At 40.5% G+C, this 12,615-nt stretch overlaps 1 protein-coding gene across 1 annotated transcript in view; it reads right to left on the reverse strand.

Moving 5' to 3' along the window:
- LOC122791337 overlaps window positions 1–12,615 on the reverse strand; it is an 848,919-nt gene that overhangs the window by 344,012 nt on the left and 492,292 nt on the right. The window contains exon 4 of the mRNA XM_044059051.1: window positions 6,506–6,611. Coding sequence (XP_043914986.1) covers window positions 6,506–6,611 — 106 coding nt within the window. The remainder of the gene's footprint in view (window positions 1–6,505; window positions 6,612–12,615) is intronic.

Raw genomic sequence — 12,615 nt, forward strand, 5'->3', positions numbered from 1 at the left:
AAACATGCTAATGGCTACCAATGTTTGTGTGGTGCTAAGCCTTGCTAAAACCATGGTTTTGTGAGTTTTTGTGCTGCTTGGCTTAGCTTAGCTGGTTTGCATGCTGCTAAGTGACGCAGCACTTTTTTGAATGTTGCTGAATGACATGTAAATGTGGGAAAACAGCCTATATTAAGCCCAATAGGCAGGAATTCTGCAACAGTCATTGGAGTTCAATCAACTGTTGGTATGGGTGGCAGTGTTGATGAAGGTGTGCGCTTTTTGGCACAGAGGTGGGGCATTCAGGAGTCCAGGGTCATGGTCAGGCTCCTTGTTAAGAACCATGAACCCCGGCTGATGCAGGGTGGATTCCAGGGCTCAGAGTGTAAGGTGGAGGCCTGGGACCATTTGGCCAGAGAACTCCCCAGTGTTATTAGTATCCCCCATGCAGGTGAGCAGTGTCATCACCATTTTGATGAACTGAAAGGGAGAAAGAGGGGAACGCTGGACACCAGGGCCAAGGAAGCTCAAGCTGGGAATGCTCCACAAGTATGTAAGTATGTCTTCCTCTGTCTAACTAAAATGCAAGCTGAATGTCTGCAAAACTGGTATGCATTACAGTGTGCTTCTCTGCCAACAGCTGCAGCTGAGAGGGCTTGCAATGTCGAATGCCATGCTGGGCATCTGGCCAAGTTGTGTCATGAACGTGCTAAGTACTGATGTAGTATGTCAACTGTAGTGCAATAAGCAAGAAAGAGTAAAGCATTTACTGAATAAAGTATACACAAGGAAAACCTGTAGTGCAATAAATGAGCATGTAGAACTGTAGTGCAATAAACGGGCAATTAGAGCTGTAAAATGTGTTCACTAACATTGTTGATTCTAAACTACAGTTTTTTCATATATGCAGTATGGTTGTATTCCATGCATGTGTGTTCTACTGCAACTGCAGTCTAGCACAACACTGTAATATTACTAGAATGCTAGAGGAATGTCCTGTAACTTGTATTGTTGAATTCATAGTATAGTTCCAGGTGATCTGCAGGCAAGTATAAGTCACTCAATAGTCAGCACTGACTCAGTAGCTCAGTCTGTTAAATGTTTTGTATGCACTACCTTTTGCCACACACAGTCCTGGGTTCGAATCCAGTGGTATCTAGCACTACATTTTCAGTATCAGTCACATAATGCTCACATTTTCTTTTTCACCAGGAACACAACAAATATATGGGTGAGGCAGTCCATATTATGAGCAGAGACTGTGTTTAGCTTTCACAGAATGTTAACATCAATACCAAGAATATCTTCATCAGCATTGTTGAGTCATAAATAAAACTGTGTAATCCCAGTATGGCTATATCCCTTGCATGTCTACTAAGTTGCTGCAGTCAATTATTACATTATTTGCAGATGTCCCCTGCAGTTACAGCTCTTGGGTTCTACTCCCATGCCTGCCAACTAAGGCATGACGACTGTCTAATTTACTTACTGTACACAGACATGCCCTCAAGTGTCAAGATTTCTCATAATGTAATTAAAACTGCCTAATCCGCCTGTCACATGATTAGCAGATAAATTATTACCTGGAATACAATGTAGTACCAAATCCATTTACAGAGCACCTGGGTAGTTATACAAGTCCACATTATGTGAAAATGTTCTGTGTAGTGGTATACCTGCATTTGTTACTGCTTGGCCCATACTGACCCATGCTAACAGCTTGAAAGGTATGTACGTGCTACAGTACCTCCCTGAAATATATGAAGAGAGACATGATTGAGCACTTAGAGTATGCATCCAAGGCAGGTGTGACCCTAGCCCTAAGCAGCATCCTACCTTCACCAAGAATGATACCACAATAAAAACAAAAAATAATTGACTTCAACAAATGGCTTAGTTTCTGGTGTCTTTCCAAGGGGATCCAGTATCTGTCTGCCTGGGATGACATGGTTGACAGGCCTCGATGCTTTGCCAGAGATGGCCTCCACCTGTCACCCCTGGGGTTCTGGATCTTGGTGAAGGCTCTTGCTTCCCCCATTGTGCTTTTTAGGCTATGTCCCAAAGACAAAGTATGTTCTTCCCTGGTGAGATCAGATCATCGGTCTGTCTCATTCAAAGGTTCTATCCTACCCAGCCCCTCCCCAGCCATAACCAGACTAAACAATTTGTCAGAAGCTGACTACAACCTCCTAAGGGAGGTTATCAGTAGCTTCACACCACCTGCCTCCTCATAGGATGCAGACAACTATGCTGAACAGTATGCCAGTGCAGTATACAAGCACCTGTACAACTGTATGGACTCAGCCATACACAACAGAACTAAAACCTGCTCCTAAAGGAAACACAAACCTGTCTGCTGGACATCCTCTATCAACAGGCTTTACAACAAAAGGAAGAAACTGTCATCCAATGGTAAAAAGGAATAAAAATTCCAAATTGGAAAAACTCCCTCCTCAACCTCAATAAGCAAATTAGATCACTAGTGAAAACCTCCAAAGTCAATTATGAGTTGAAACTAGCCTCCAAAACAAAGTTACATCAGGAACTTCCATGGAAAAGCCCATGTGTGTTCTGAATTAGTACTTACTGGTACCACTTACACTGATCCTGTTGACTTAGCCAACCTGCTAGCTGATAGGTTCGGTGCAAACTTCACCCCCCCATCCCCCTCCAAAGGTCCATTTGACATCTGCGATACTTGCCCCACACCTCACATCTCTGTAGATCAAGTGTTAAAGTCCCTATCCAAGGCAAAGAACACAGCTTCCATGGAACCTGATAGTATCCCAGGCTGTATTCTGCACCATCTCCAGCAAGAACTAGCTTCACCATTGAGCACCCTATTCAACCACTGCCTAATCACAGGCTTCATTCCAGCAGAGTGGATAACTGCCATTGTCATCCCCTTGCACAAAGGTGGTGCCACTACTGACCTGGGAAACTATGACCCCATTAGCTTGACAAGTCTAATCTGTAAAGCCATGGAGCATATTATTATGGATCTCATAAACAAGGACATAGGCAATCTCCAAGCACTTGAACCCATACAGTTCGGATTTGTCAGGGGCAGATCTTGTCTATTGAACCTGGTTGACTTCTTTGAGACTGTCACCAAGGCCTAGGATGAGGGGAAGTCAGTACATACAGCTTACCTTGACTTGGCCAAGGCCTTTGGCACAATTCCTCACTCAGGCATCATTGCAAAGCTAACACAACTTGGCGTAAATCCCTATCTCGTCAGGTGGGTAGCCAACTGGCTCACTGATAGGATCCACAAGGTCAAAATAGGTGCCACCACCTCCAACAGCAGACCTGTCACTAGTGGTGCTCCCAAGGATCTGTTCTGGGATCCCTACTTTTTGGCATCTACGTCTTAGAGGTCCATTCAAAGACAAAGAGCCTGTGGCTGACCAAGTTTGTGGTTGACTTTAAGTTGGGTGCTGTCAATGACTCCCCAAATTATGTTAACATACTGCAGTCTCACAGCAAAAAATGACTGGTGCCAAAGTCATGGCCTTAAGTTAAATGCAAAAAAATGTATTATCATTCCATTCGGCAAAAACATGGCCCTTACTGATTACCACATCAATGGCAACCCTCTAAGCACATAACCTGTGTGAGAAACCTGGGTACTAAGGTTGACAACAATCTCACATTCGACCATCATGTAACAGCAGTGATCAGAAAAGCCTTTTACTTGGTTTATCTCATAAGTAAAGGGATTGCATCCAGAAAAAAGGAGGTTATTACCTCTCTGTATACCTCTCTCATTAGGCCTATAATTGAGTATAACGTCCTGTTTAGTATGTACCTCTCCAAACACCTGTACTAACTGGAAAGGTCACAGAAATACCTCACAAGGAGAATCGATGGCCTCCAACACCTGTCCTATGTGGACAGGCTCAAATCACTATCACTCTACTCTGTATCATACAGATTGCTCAGATGTGATCTGTGTCTTGCCTATAAGGCAATATCAGACCCTGCCCTACTAGAAATACTCCATATCCATAAGTCTAACATCTTGCACATTACCCACTCAAAAGACCTAAGTCTAATATGCAGCATCAACAAAACCTGCTGGACAGACAGGTTTGTCTCTCAGAGGCTACCCCATCTCTGAAATAGACTTCCCATACATGTCAAACAGAGTACCTTGCTGACCCTCTTCAAGCGCAACCTTGATGAATGGATGGGAAACCACAAATTTGTCCCAGAGGTTCCACCTTTGCCCCTCATTGACAGGGGTGACAGGTGCTGACTGAGGTTTCTTTTCAGGGGATAAACTCTTGGCTAGGCTTGTAAAGGCCTGAGGGCCACTAGCCTAGTAACCTTCTATGATCCTGTACATAAAGTACAAATAGAGACAGATGAGATAGTTACATTTCAGTGGTGCTGTACAATACTTGGAGGGCAGCACATACTTTACAGAACAAAGAAATATTTGATAATAGAGCAGGGATAGTAGGAAATCTTTACCTATCATCAGCAGTTATTCTAAATATGTACATATTTATTATTGCCCAAGGTGATTGGCTGAAGTAAGAAGTAAACTAGTTTTGTGCAAACATGAGGTATCTACTGCATATCCAATTTAACCTATGTTGAAACTGTGACATTTCTGTTCATTATTAAGAAATTGAAGTAGCTGTCTGACAGACCAGGGGAAGATATGTTGGTACTTTTATATCTATCCTATGCCTGTGATGGCAATCTGACACTGACTATGCACACAGCATGCTTTTATTTTCACTCCAATGCTGTCATGTTATGATTATCCTTGCCTATAGTTGTCAACCAGACATTTCTGTTGGAAAGTGCAGCTGTGTACAGTGAATGTTGCTGCCTACTAGGGGAATTCTCCTACAGGTAATTTGTCATGTTCTGCATTAATGTTCCTTATGTCTGGGACATGGTTTGACTCAGGCAGGCTAGGGGATTGACTAACTTGAGTGTGAATGATCATATTATGGAGCTTGCCACAAACTGCCATTGCCTTACTCACTGTGTCTAAAGTGTACTGAAGTGCTCCACCAGATGTGTCTAGGCAGCAGAAGCATGCCTTCAGGATTTAAACACACATTTGGTAATGTTTTGTGCTTCTGCAAGGGTGGCCTTCTACACTGTTTTACACTGTGATTCAGGACATTATACAGGAGCCAACAGCTAGGGCTTGAGGGGCTGTCCAGCATCACCTATAACTCAAAAACTTTTTTAGAGGATAGTGGCTACCTGCTTTACTGTATTGGTACACTTTCTGGCTGCACAGTAACCCTGCACTTACTAAATGAATGGTTCTGAGGGAAGTCACCTTGCGGGAGGCAATGGTATAGGAATCGTTTTTTGTCAGATATGTGATTCATGTGTACTGCCACGGTACTACAAAAACATATTGCTAATGATGCCTTGGGCAATGTGGATTAACTAGAAGCTGGAAGAATGATAGCTGTTCTTGTGTTATGTGATGACAGGTGGGGCCTTTATTACCACATGTGAAAAATCTATGGCACCTAGTAACCCAGGGCGGTGTGTGAAGTTAAAGAAATTGTGCATAGAGGTTGCTGTCTCCTCTGCTGTCCTGGGAAATCACGTATGATCTTCCACGTACTGATTCATAATTTTAGAAAACTGTTTAATGTACTGGAGGGCAAAGACTGCGATATAGCTAATGTATCACTAATTAGTCAATGAAAGGTCCTAGAAGCCAAGATGGTAAGAGGTACACATGCCTTCGGCTCCATGTGGATAGCTTCATCTTGCATCTTCCTACCATCTACATGTCTGTGTCATCCATACCTGTACTTGCACTATCTCCTGATCAGCTCTGAAATGATCACTCATCCCTGGTCTGTCTACTAGTGGTAAGTCAATCACCATCTAAACTGCTGTCACAACTATGGAGCTTGATGATGTGTGAACAGTTTGTGGCTGATAGGAGTTACTAAAATAAGGAGCTGGTGTGCTCTAGGTGTCACGATTCCTAACATTTCTTTGCTTGCAAAGCTCACATTTACCACACATTGCAACTCTATATTGAGTCACAGAGGCTGTTGAAAAAAGCACTTAGTAGATGTCTGTGCATGGTGACATTTATCAGGCCATCTTCATTTGGACATCATTATTCCTTCATTTGCCTACACAGCTTCATTTACATTGTTTTATTCACCCATTTGCATACAATAATTATTGCACAGCTTACTGCCATGTGCTGCTGTACAACACCGCTGTAAATTACATCTACTCTGCTTGTGGCTGGTAACTGAGAAAACTGTTGCTGCATACTACACAATTTGCTTATGAATCCCAGCCATGTGTGTTCTTGTGAGTTTGACTATGTGATGATTTTCCATGGACTGCAACAAAAGGAATAAAACTTAATATATCATACAGTGCTGCAGGAGGATATCATAACACAGCTTAAAATTCTAAAGAGACAGATTTATTTATACCAATTTTTCTTCAAAATATAAAACCTTTAAATATACTGGAATTTGAAAAGATGGGATTCATTATATGCTTTTCTTACCTCGTAGTTTAGTTTCTGCACCACTTTTGGATAACCATGACAATGCACTGCAGTAAGTTTGGAATGTTAGAAGGCCATCTCTGGTTACAGGTAATTGTTCTAGTAACTAAAATAAAGAAATAGAATTTATATGCTATGGAGGTGATGTGTATTTAGAATTGTGAACTATAAATTGCATAATTTTGTTCATTTTCTTTGAGAAATGTAAATGCCTCAGCTTTTTCATTTTCAATAAAAAGTACACAGGGGATTAAAATACTTCAAAAGCAACATTCAGTTAGCACACCTTTGAATAATTACAACATTGTTTTAAAACATCCACTAAGTGTTTAGAAATTTGAAGGAAGGAAAGGTGCCCCTATCAGGATTTCAGTAGACCATCCCAAATAGGTTGTCACATAAGAACATCTAAAAAGATGACTCTAACTTTTATACCTAAATCTGGTAATGAAACTGATTCCAATGGACCAAAGCAAGCTAAATAAAGGAAACTATCCCAGATATCTCAAGGGGATCATCTGTGAGCATGTTACATATATTATAGCTAACAACCCCACACATGACTACTTGAGCTGCCTAAGAGAGAGACACAGCAGCTTTTTCATATAAACAGAATCTAGATCATGTAGGGCATGGAAGATAAAAATAAGGATCTTAAAAACACATCTTGCTATAACTGGTTGCTAGAACAGATCCCACATTGCAGTTGGGATAGAACATATCTAAGGTGTGTTTGTCAATAACGTAGCCATGGAATTCTGAACCTGTTACAGGCAGGCCATAACACTGTCCAAACGACCAAGCTATGGAGCATTACAGTAGTCGGGTTAGGAGCAAGGACATAACCATAGCATGAATTGACTGTCTCTCTCTAAATTCTGTCACTCCCATAAATACCAAACAACTATATGGCTTTACCCAACTAAGTAATACCCCAACAAGATGCAACCATACATTAAAAAAGAAAACTATCCTAGACTGGGCTCTCACCTCTCTAACCAAAACAATTGCTGTCTCTGGGACATTAGCAGACAACCTTAGTGACCACTCATCTATCTGCATAATTAGACATGTAAAATAAAGCATCCATAAACACCACTACAACAAAGTGAAAAATCTCTCCACTTTCAACCGTGGAGACTTCCAAGATGGTTGCACATTGAGTAACAGCTTAATTCCCAGTGTGAAAACAAAATCAGCAGAGAAGGACAGTAGACTTGTGATTATGGGCAAATTTCAGTAACTGGCTAGTAAGTGTACTAGCTGGATGCCAAGAAAAAAGAAATACAGAGGACCTAGAACAAATCAGCTATAAAAATTGAGGAAGAAATGCTGAGTGGGGAAAGTTCTGCAGCTGTTCAGCAAAAAGCAATGCAGTTGCCAGACATGAATTCTAGTAACTTACAGGAAGATATATGGCAACTGCACACAGGTCTTGTTAAAATAAACAAAACACTGATGGAGTATATTGACACAAACAACAAAAGGATGGAAAAATGGGAGAAGCTTTAAACAGATATTCAGATGAGGTGATGAAGCTGCAAAACTCATTGGTCAAAATGAAGAAAAGGCTGGCTGAATATGAGATTGCTCAGGAAGAGATGTTTCAAAAATAAGAGAATTAGAGGACACAACACATAGGGAAAACTTGAGATTTTCAGCTGTAACAGAGAAACTGGAAGGAACAGACTGCATTAACTTTATGAAACCACAAATAAACAACTGGACTGGTATTCCACAGCAGAAGTTGTTAGTTGAAAGGGCACATTGTGTGTATGCTCCAAACCTGGCTATGAGAAAGCAACCTATACTTTTAATAGTAAAGATACAATCCTATCAGTAGAAGGAGTTGATTCTGGCAAAACTGTGGCAGAAGGACAAAGTACTAAAAGTGGGAGACAGTAGGGTGTTTGTGTTTGTGAAGCATGATTATGCATTGTACACCAAGCAGAAAAGGAGTAAATTCCTTCCACTATTCCGGGAATGTCAAGATGCAGATGTGAGATTCAAAGTGCTGTAACCAGCTGTCTTCAAGGTATTCTTCCCTGGATGGACAAAATCATTTTTTAATGAAGTACATGCTAAGGAGGAAACACAAAAGTATGTCCAAAAAAAGTAAGCTGTGAAACAGAAAGAGATTCTGTTTCTTTTTCTTTTGGTAATAAAGACCACAGAGAGACTGTACCCGTGAAACCTTATCTAATGTTTCAACAGAAAATGTTGGAGAGAAGGACAGGAGCATGAGAGCTGACTAAAAGAACTGAGAGTACGTTGGAAATTAAGCAGAGACAGGATTTGGGAGATGTAGATGAACAGGAATAAAACCAGTAACTTAATGTGGGTTTACAATGCAATACTTATATTTGTGAAATATGACAGAAGAAAATCAGGAAATATTGGATTTTTTCAGAATTTGTTGGACTTGTGGGGAACTCTAAAGCATATGCCCTCCTTCTTGTCATTAATATTCAGAAAAGTGCTTTGGGGAGGGAAAGAGGAGGGAGAAAGTTAACTGTAAGTAAATATATGGTGTGTGTTTTCTTTACAGACTATAAAATTAAGTGTTCTCAGTTATTTTTTAAATTTAATAGGGGTTGTAAACAAATGCTGCTGTTCTTCTTTTTCTTTTCTTTCTCCCTTATTCTCTCTTTCTTCTTCTTCAGTTTCAAGAAATGTAGGCACTGCAACGTAAAAGAAAAAGCCTGGTTAAAAAAGCATGACAAGTGAAAAAATAATGTGTTTTTTCTCAGTCTTGCATAGGGGAATGACTGGATTAAGGACCTTAGACTGATTTGGTAACAAGTTTAAAGAGAGTTTTAAGCGAGAACAAGTAAATGAAAATGAATATTGAATAAAGTGAGGCTTTTTTCTAGCAAATACATGTTTGCTTAGTAGCAATTCTGCAGGTGGTCTTCATGTCTTCTTGATAAAGAGAAACTGTCTGTCTGGTTCTTATTTCTCCATGGAGATAAACAGAAACTGACTACAGTCTGGTGAGAGTGATTGGCTGAGGAAAAAAAAAAAGAAAAGAGAAATTGGTTATGACTTAATGTTCTCTGAAAGCATTCAGAGGTTTTACTAGCTGGGAGAGCTATAAAGCTATGTCAAAATCAATTAGCACTTGGTAGAAGCACAGGCTGCATCATGTGTTTTAGCATGCATAACATTTCTTTTAGGAGTGTATACAGAGAAAGAGGTTGGTGAAGAAGAAGTGGGATTGTCAGAGAGATGAAGAAAGTAGACAAGAGTATAAGGAGATAAGGTGCATGGCAGGAGAGTATACAGAGAAAGAGGTTGGCGAAGAAGAAGTGGGATTGTCAGAGAGATGAAGAAAGTAGACAAGAGTATAAGGAGATGAGGTGCATGGCAAAGAGAGAGGTGGTGAAGGCTAAGGATAAGGCGTATGAAGAGTTGTATGAAAGGTTGGACACTAAGGAGGGAGAAAAGGACCTGTACCGATTGGCTAGACAGAGGGACCGAGCTAGTAAAGATGTGCAGCAGGTAAGGGTGATAAAGGATAATGAAGGAAATGTACTCACAAGTGAGGAGAGTGTGTTGAGCAGATGGAAAGAGTACTTTGAGGGGCTGATGAATGAAGAGAATGAGAGGAAGAGAAGGTTGGATGATGTGCGGATAGTGAATCATGAAGTGCAGTGGATTAGCAAGGAGGAAGTAAGGATAGCTATGAAGAGAATGAAAAATGGAAAGGCTGTTGGTCCAGATGACATACCTGTGGAAGCATGGAGGTGTTTAGGTGAAATGGCAGCGGAGTTTTTAACTAGATTGTTTAATGAAATCTTGGAAAATGAGAGGATGCCTGAGGAATGGAGAAAAAGTGTTTTGGTACTGATTTTTAAGAATAAGGGGTATGTGCAGAGTGTAGTAACTACAGAGGGATTAAATTGATCAGTCACAGCATGAAGTTATGGGAAAGAGTAGTGGAAGCTAGGTTAAGAAGGAAGGTGATGATTAGTGATCAGCAGTATGGTTTCATGCCAGGAAAGACCACTACAAATGCAATGTTTGCTCGGAGAGTGTTGATGGAGAAGTACAGAGAAGGTCAGAAGGAGTTGCATTGTGTCTTTGTGGACTTAGAGAAAGCATATGACAGGGTGCCTAGAGAGGAGTTGTGGTATTGTATGAGGAAGTCAGGAGTGTCAGAGAAGTATTAAGAGTGGTACAGGATATGTACAAGGGTAGTGTGACAGCAGTGAGGTCTGTTGTGGGAGTGATGGATGCATTTAAGGTGGAGGTGGAATTACATCAAGGATCAGCTCTGAGCCCTTTCTTATTTGCAATGGTGATGGACAGGTTGACAGACGAAATCAGACAGGAGTCCCCATGGACTATGATGTTTGCAGATGACATTGTGATCTGTAGTGAGAGTAGGGAACAGGTGGAGGAGACCCTGGAGAGGTGGAGATATGCTCTAGAGAGAAGAGGAATGAAGGTCAGCAGGACTAAGACAGAATATATCTGTGTAAATAACAGGGAGGATAGAGGAATGGTGAGGATGCAGGAAGTAGAAGTGGCAAAGGAGGATGAGTTTAAATACTTGGGATCAACAGTTCAGAGTAATGGTGAGTGTGGAAGAGAGGTGAAGTAGAGAGTACAGGCAGGATGGAGTGGGTGGAGAAGAGTGTCAGGAGTGATTTGTGACAGACGAGTATCAGTAAGAGTGAAAGGGAAGGTCTACAAGAGGGTAGTAAGACCAGCTATGTTATATGGGTTGGAGACAGTGGCATTGACAAAAAGGCAGGAGTCAAAGATTGACATGGCAGAGTTGAAGATGTTAAGATTTGTATTGGGTGTGATGAGGATGACAGGATTAGGAATAAGTATATTAGAGGGTCAGCCCTGGTTGGAAGGTTTGGAGACAAAGCCAGAGAGGCAAAATTAAGTTGGTTTGGACATGTGCTGAGGAGGGATGCAAAGTATATTGGAAAAAGATGCTAAGGATGAAGCTGCCAGGTAACAGGAAAAGAGGAAGGCCTAAGGTAAGGTTTATGGATGTGGTGAGAGAGGACATGCAGGTGGTTGGTGTGACAGAGCAAGATGCAGAGGACAGGAAGAAATGGAAACAGATGGTCCGCTGTGGCGACCCCTAATGGGAGCAGCCAAAAGAAGATGAATGAACCTTTCTTTTAGGTTAATTCAAGTCTTTGAGTGTGGCTGTCAGTTTGGGACTTTTGTTCCTATTAGGAGGTTAAAACTTCAATATTTGAAGCTGTACATAGTTTTGTCTATTAGTATTAAGTTAATATGTTTTGGGGGTATTGGGGCTGTGTTTGCTTTTTTAGCTTGAGGGCTTTCAATAAAAAAAAAGTTTTATAAGATGTAACATAGGCTCAAACAGATATGACAAAAAAGCAAATGTAGGTATATGCATGTAACACAAAAGCTTGGAACTAGATATTTAACAAAAAGGTGTTATACATATAAGGTGGGAATAATAACTTTTAATGCAATGATGCTTTCTGTAATGTTTTTAAATGCCAATGGTCTCATAGATAAAAACAAAAAAGAAAGAGTAGTGAACTATATTAAAAAATGTAGAGTGCAAATAGCTATGTTACAGGTGACACACTTAGAAAGAACTGAACATGGGAATTTGATAAAGAAAGGTTTTCAAGATGGTTACTCAGTGGAGTACCTTGGACAAAGGAAAAGATGAGTACTTATATTAATTGCAAAAGGAGCTCAGATAGTGATAGAAGAGGATAAAAAAGATAATAATGGCAGTTTTGTAGTGCTAAGGGGCTACTGACAAGGGAGGAGGATTACACTGACATGCATTTATATTCCACCTAAAACTGTTTAAAGGAGCTTAAGAAAATTCTGGGAGAAATGATCAGTTTTCAATAAGGAACATTACTTATAGGTGGGGATTGGAATGTGATTTGCAGCAGTGAAGATGTGTTTGGGGGCTCAGAAGTGGAAAGTATAATAAAGGAGGGTAGATTTTTGAAGACATTTATGAAAATATTTGGCATGGAAGATGTGAATTCAGTAACAGGAGTTCAGAGTGAATTTATATATTATTCCACAATATATAAAAACTAGGCTATGGTAGACAGAATTTATGTTTCACAAGAACATGTACATTTAAT

This window comes from Protopterus annectens, chromosome 17.part0 (assembly GCF_019279795.1).
Source record: "Protopterus annectens isolate FY-2018-M chromosome 17.part0, PAN1.0, whole genome shotgun sequence".
In the NCBI taxonomy this organism is placed as follows: domain Eukaryota; kingdom Metazoa; phylum Chordata; order Ceratodontiformes; family Protopteridae; genus Protopterus; species Protopterus annectens.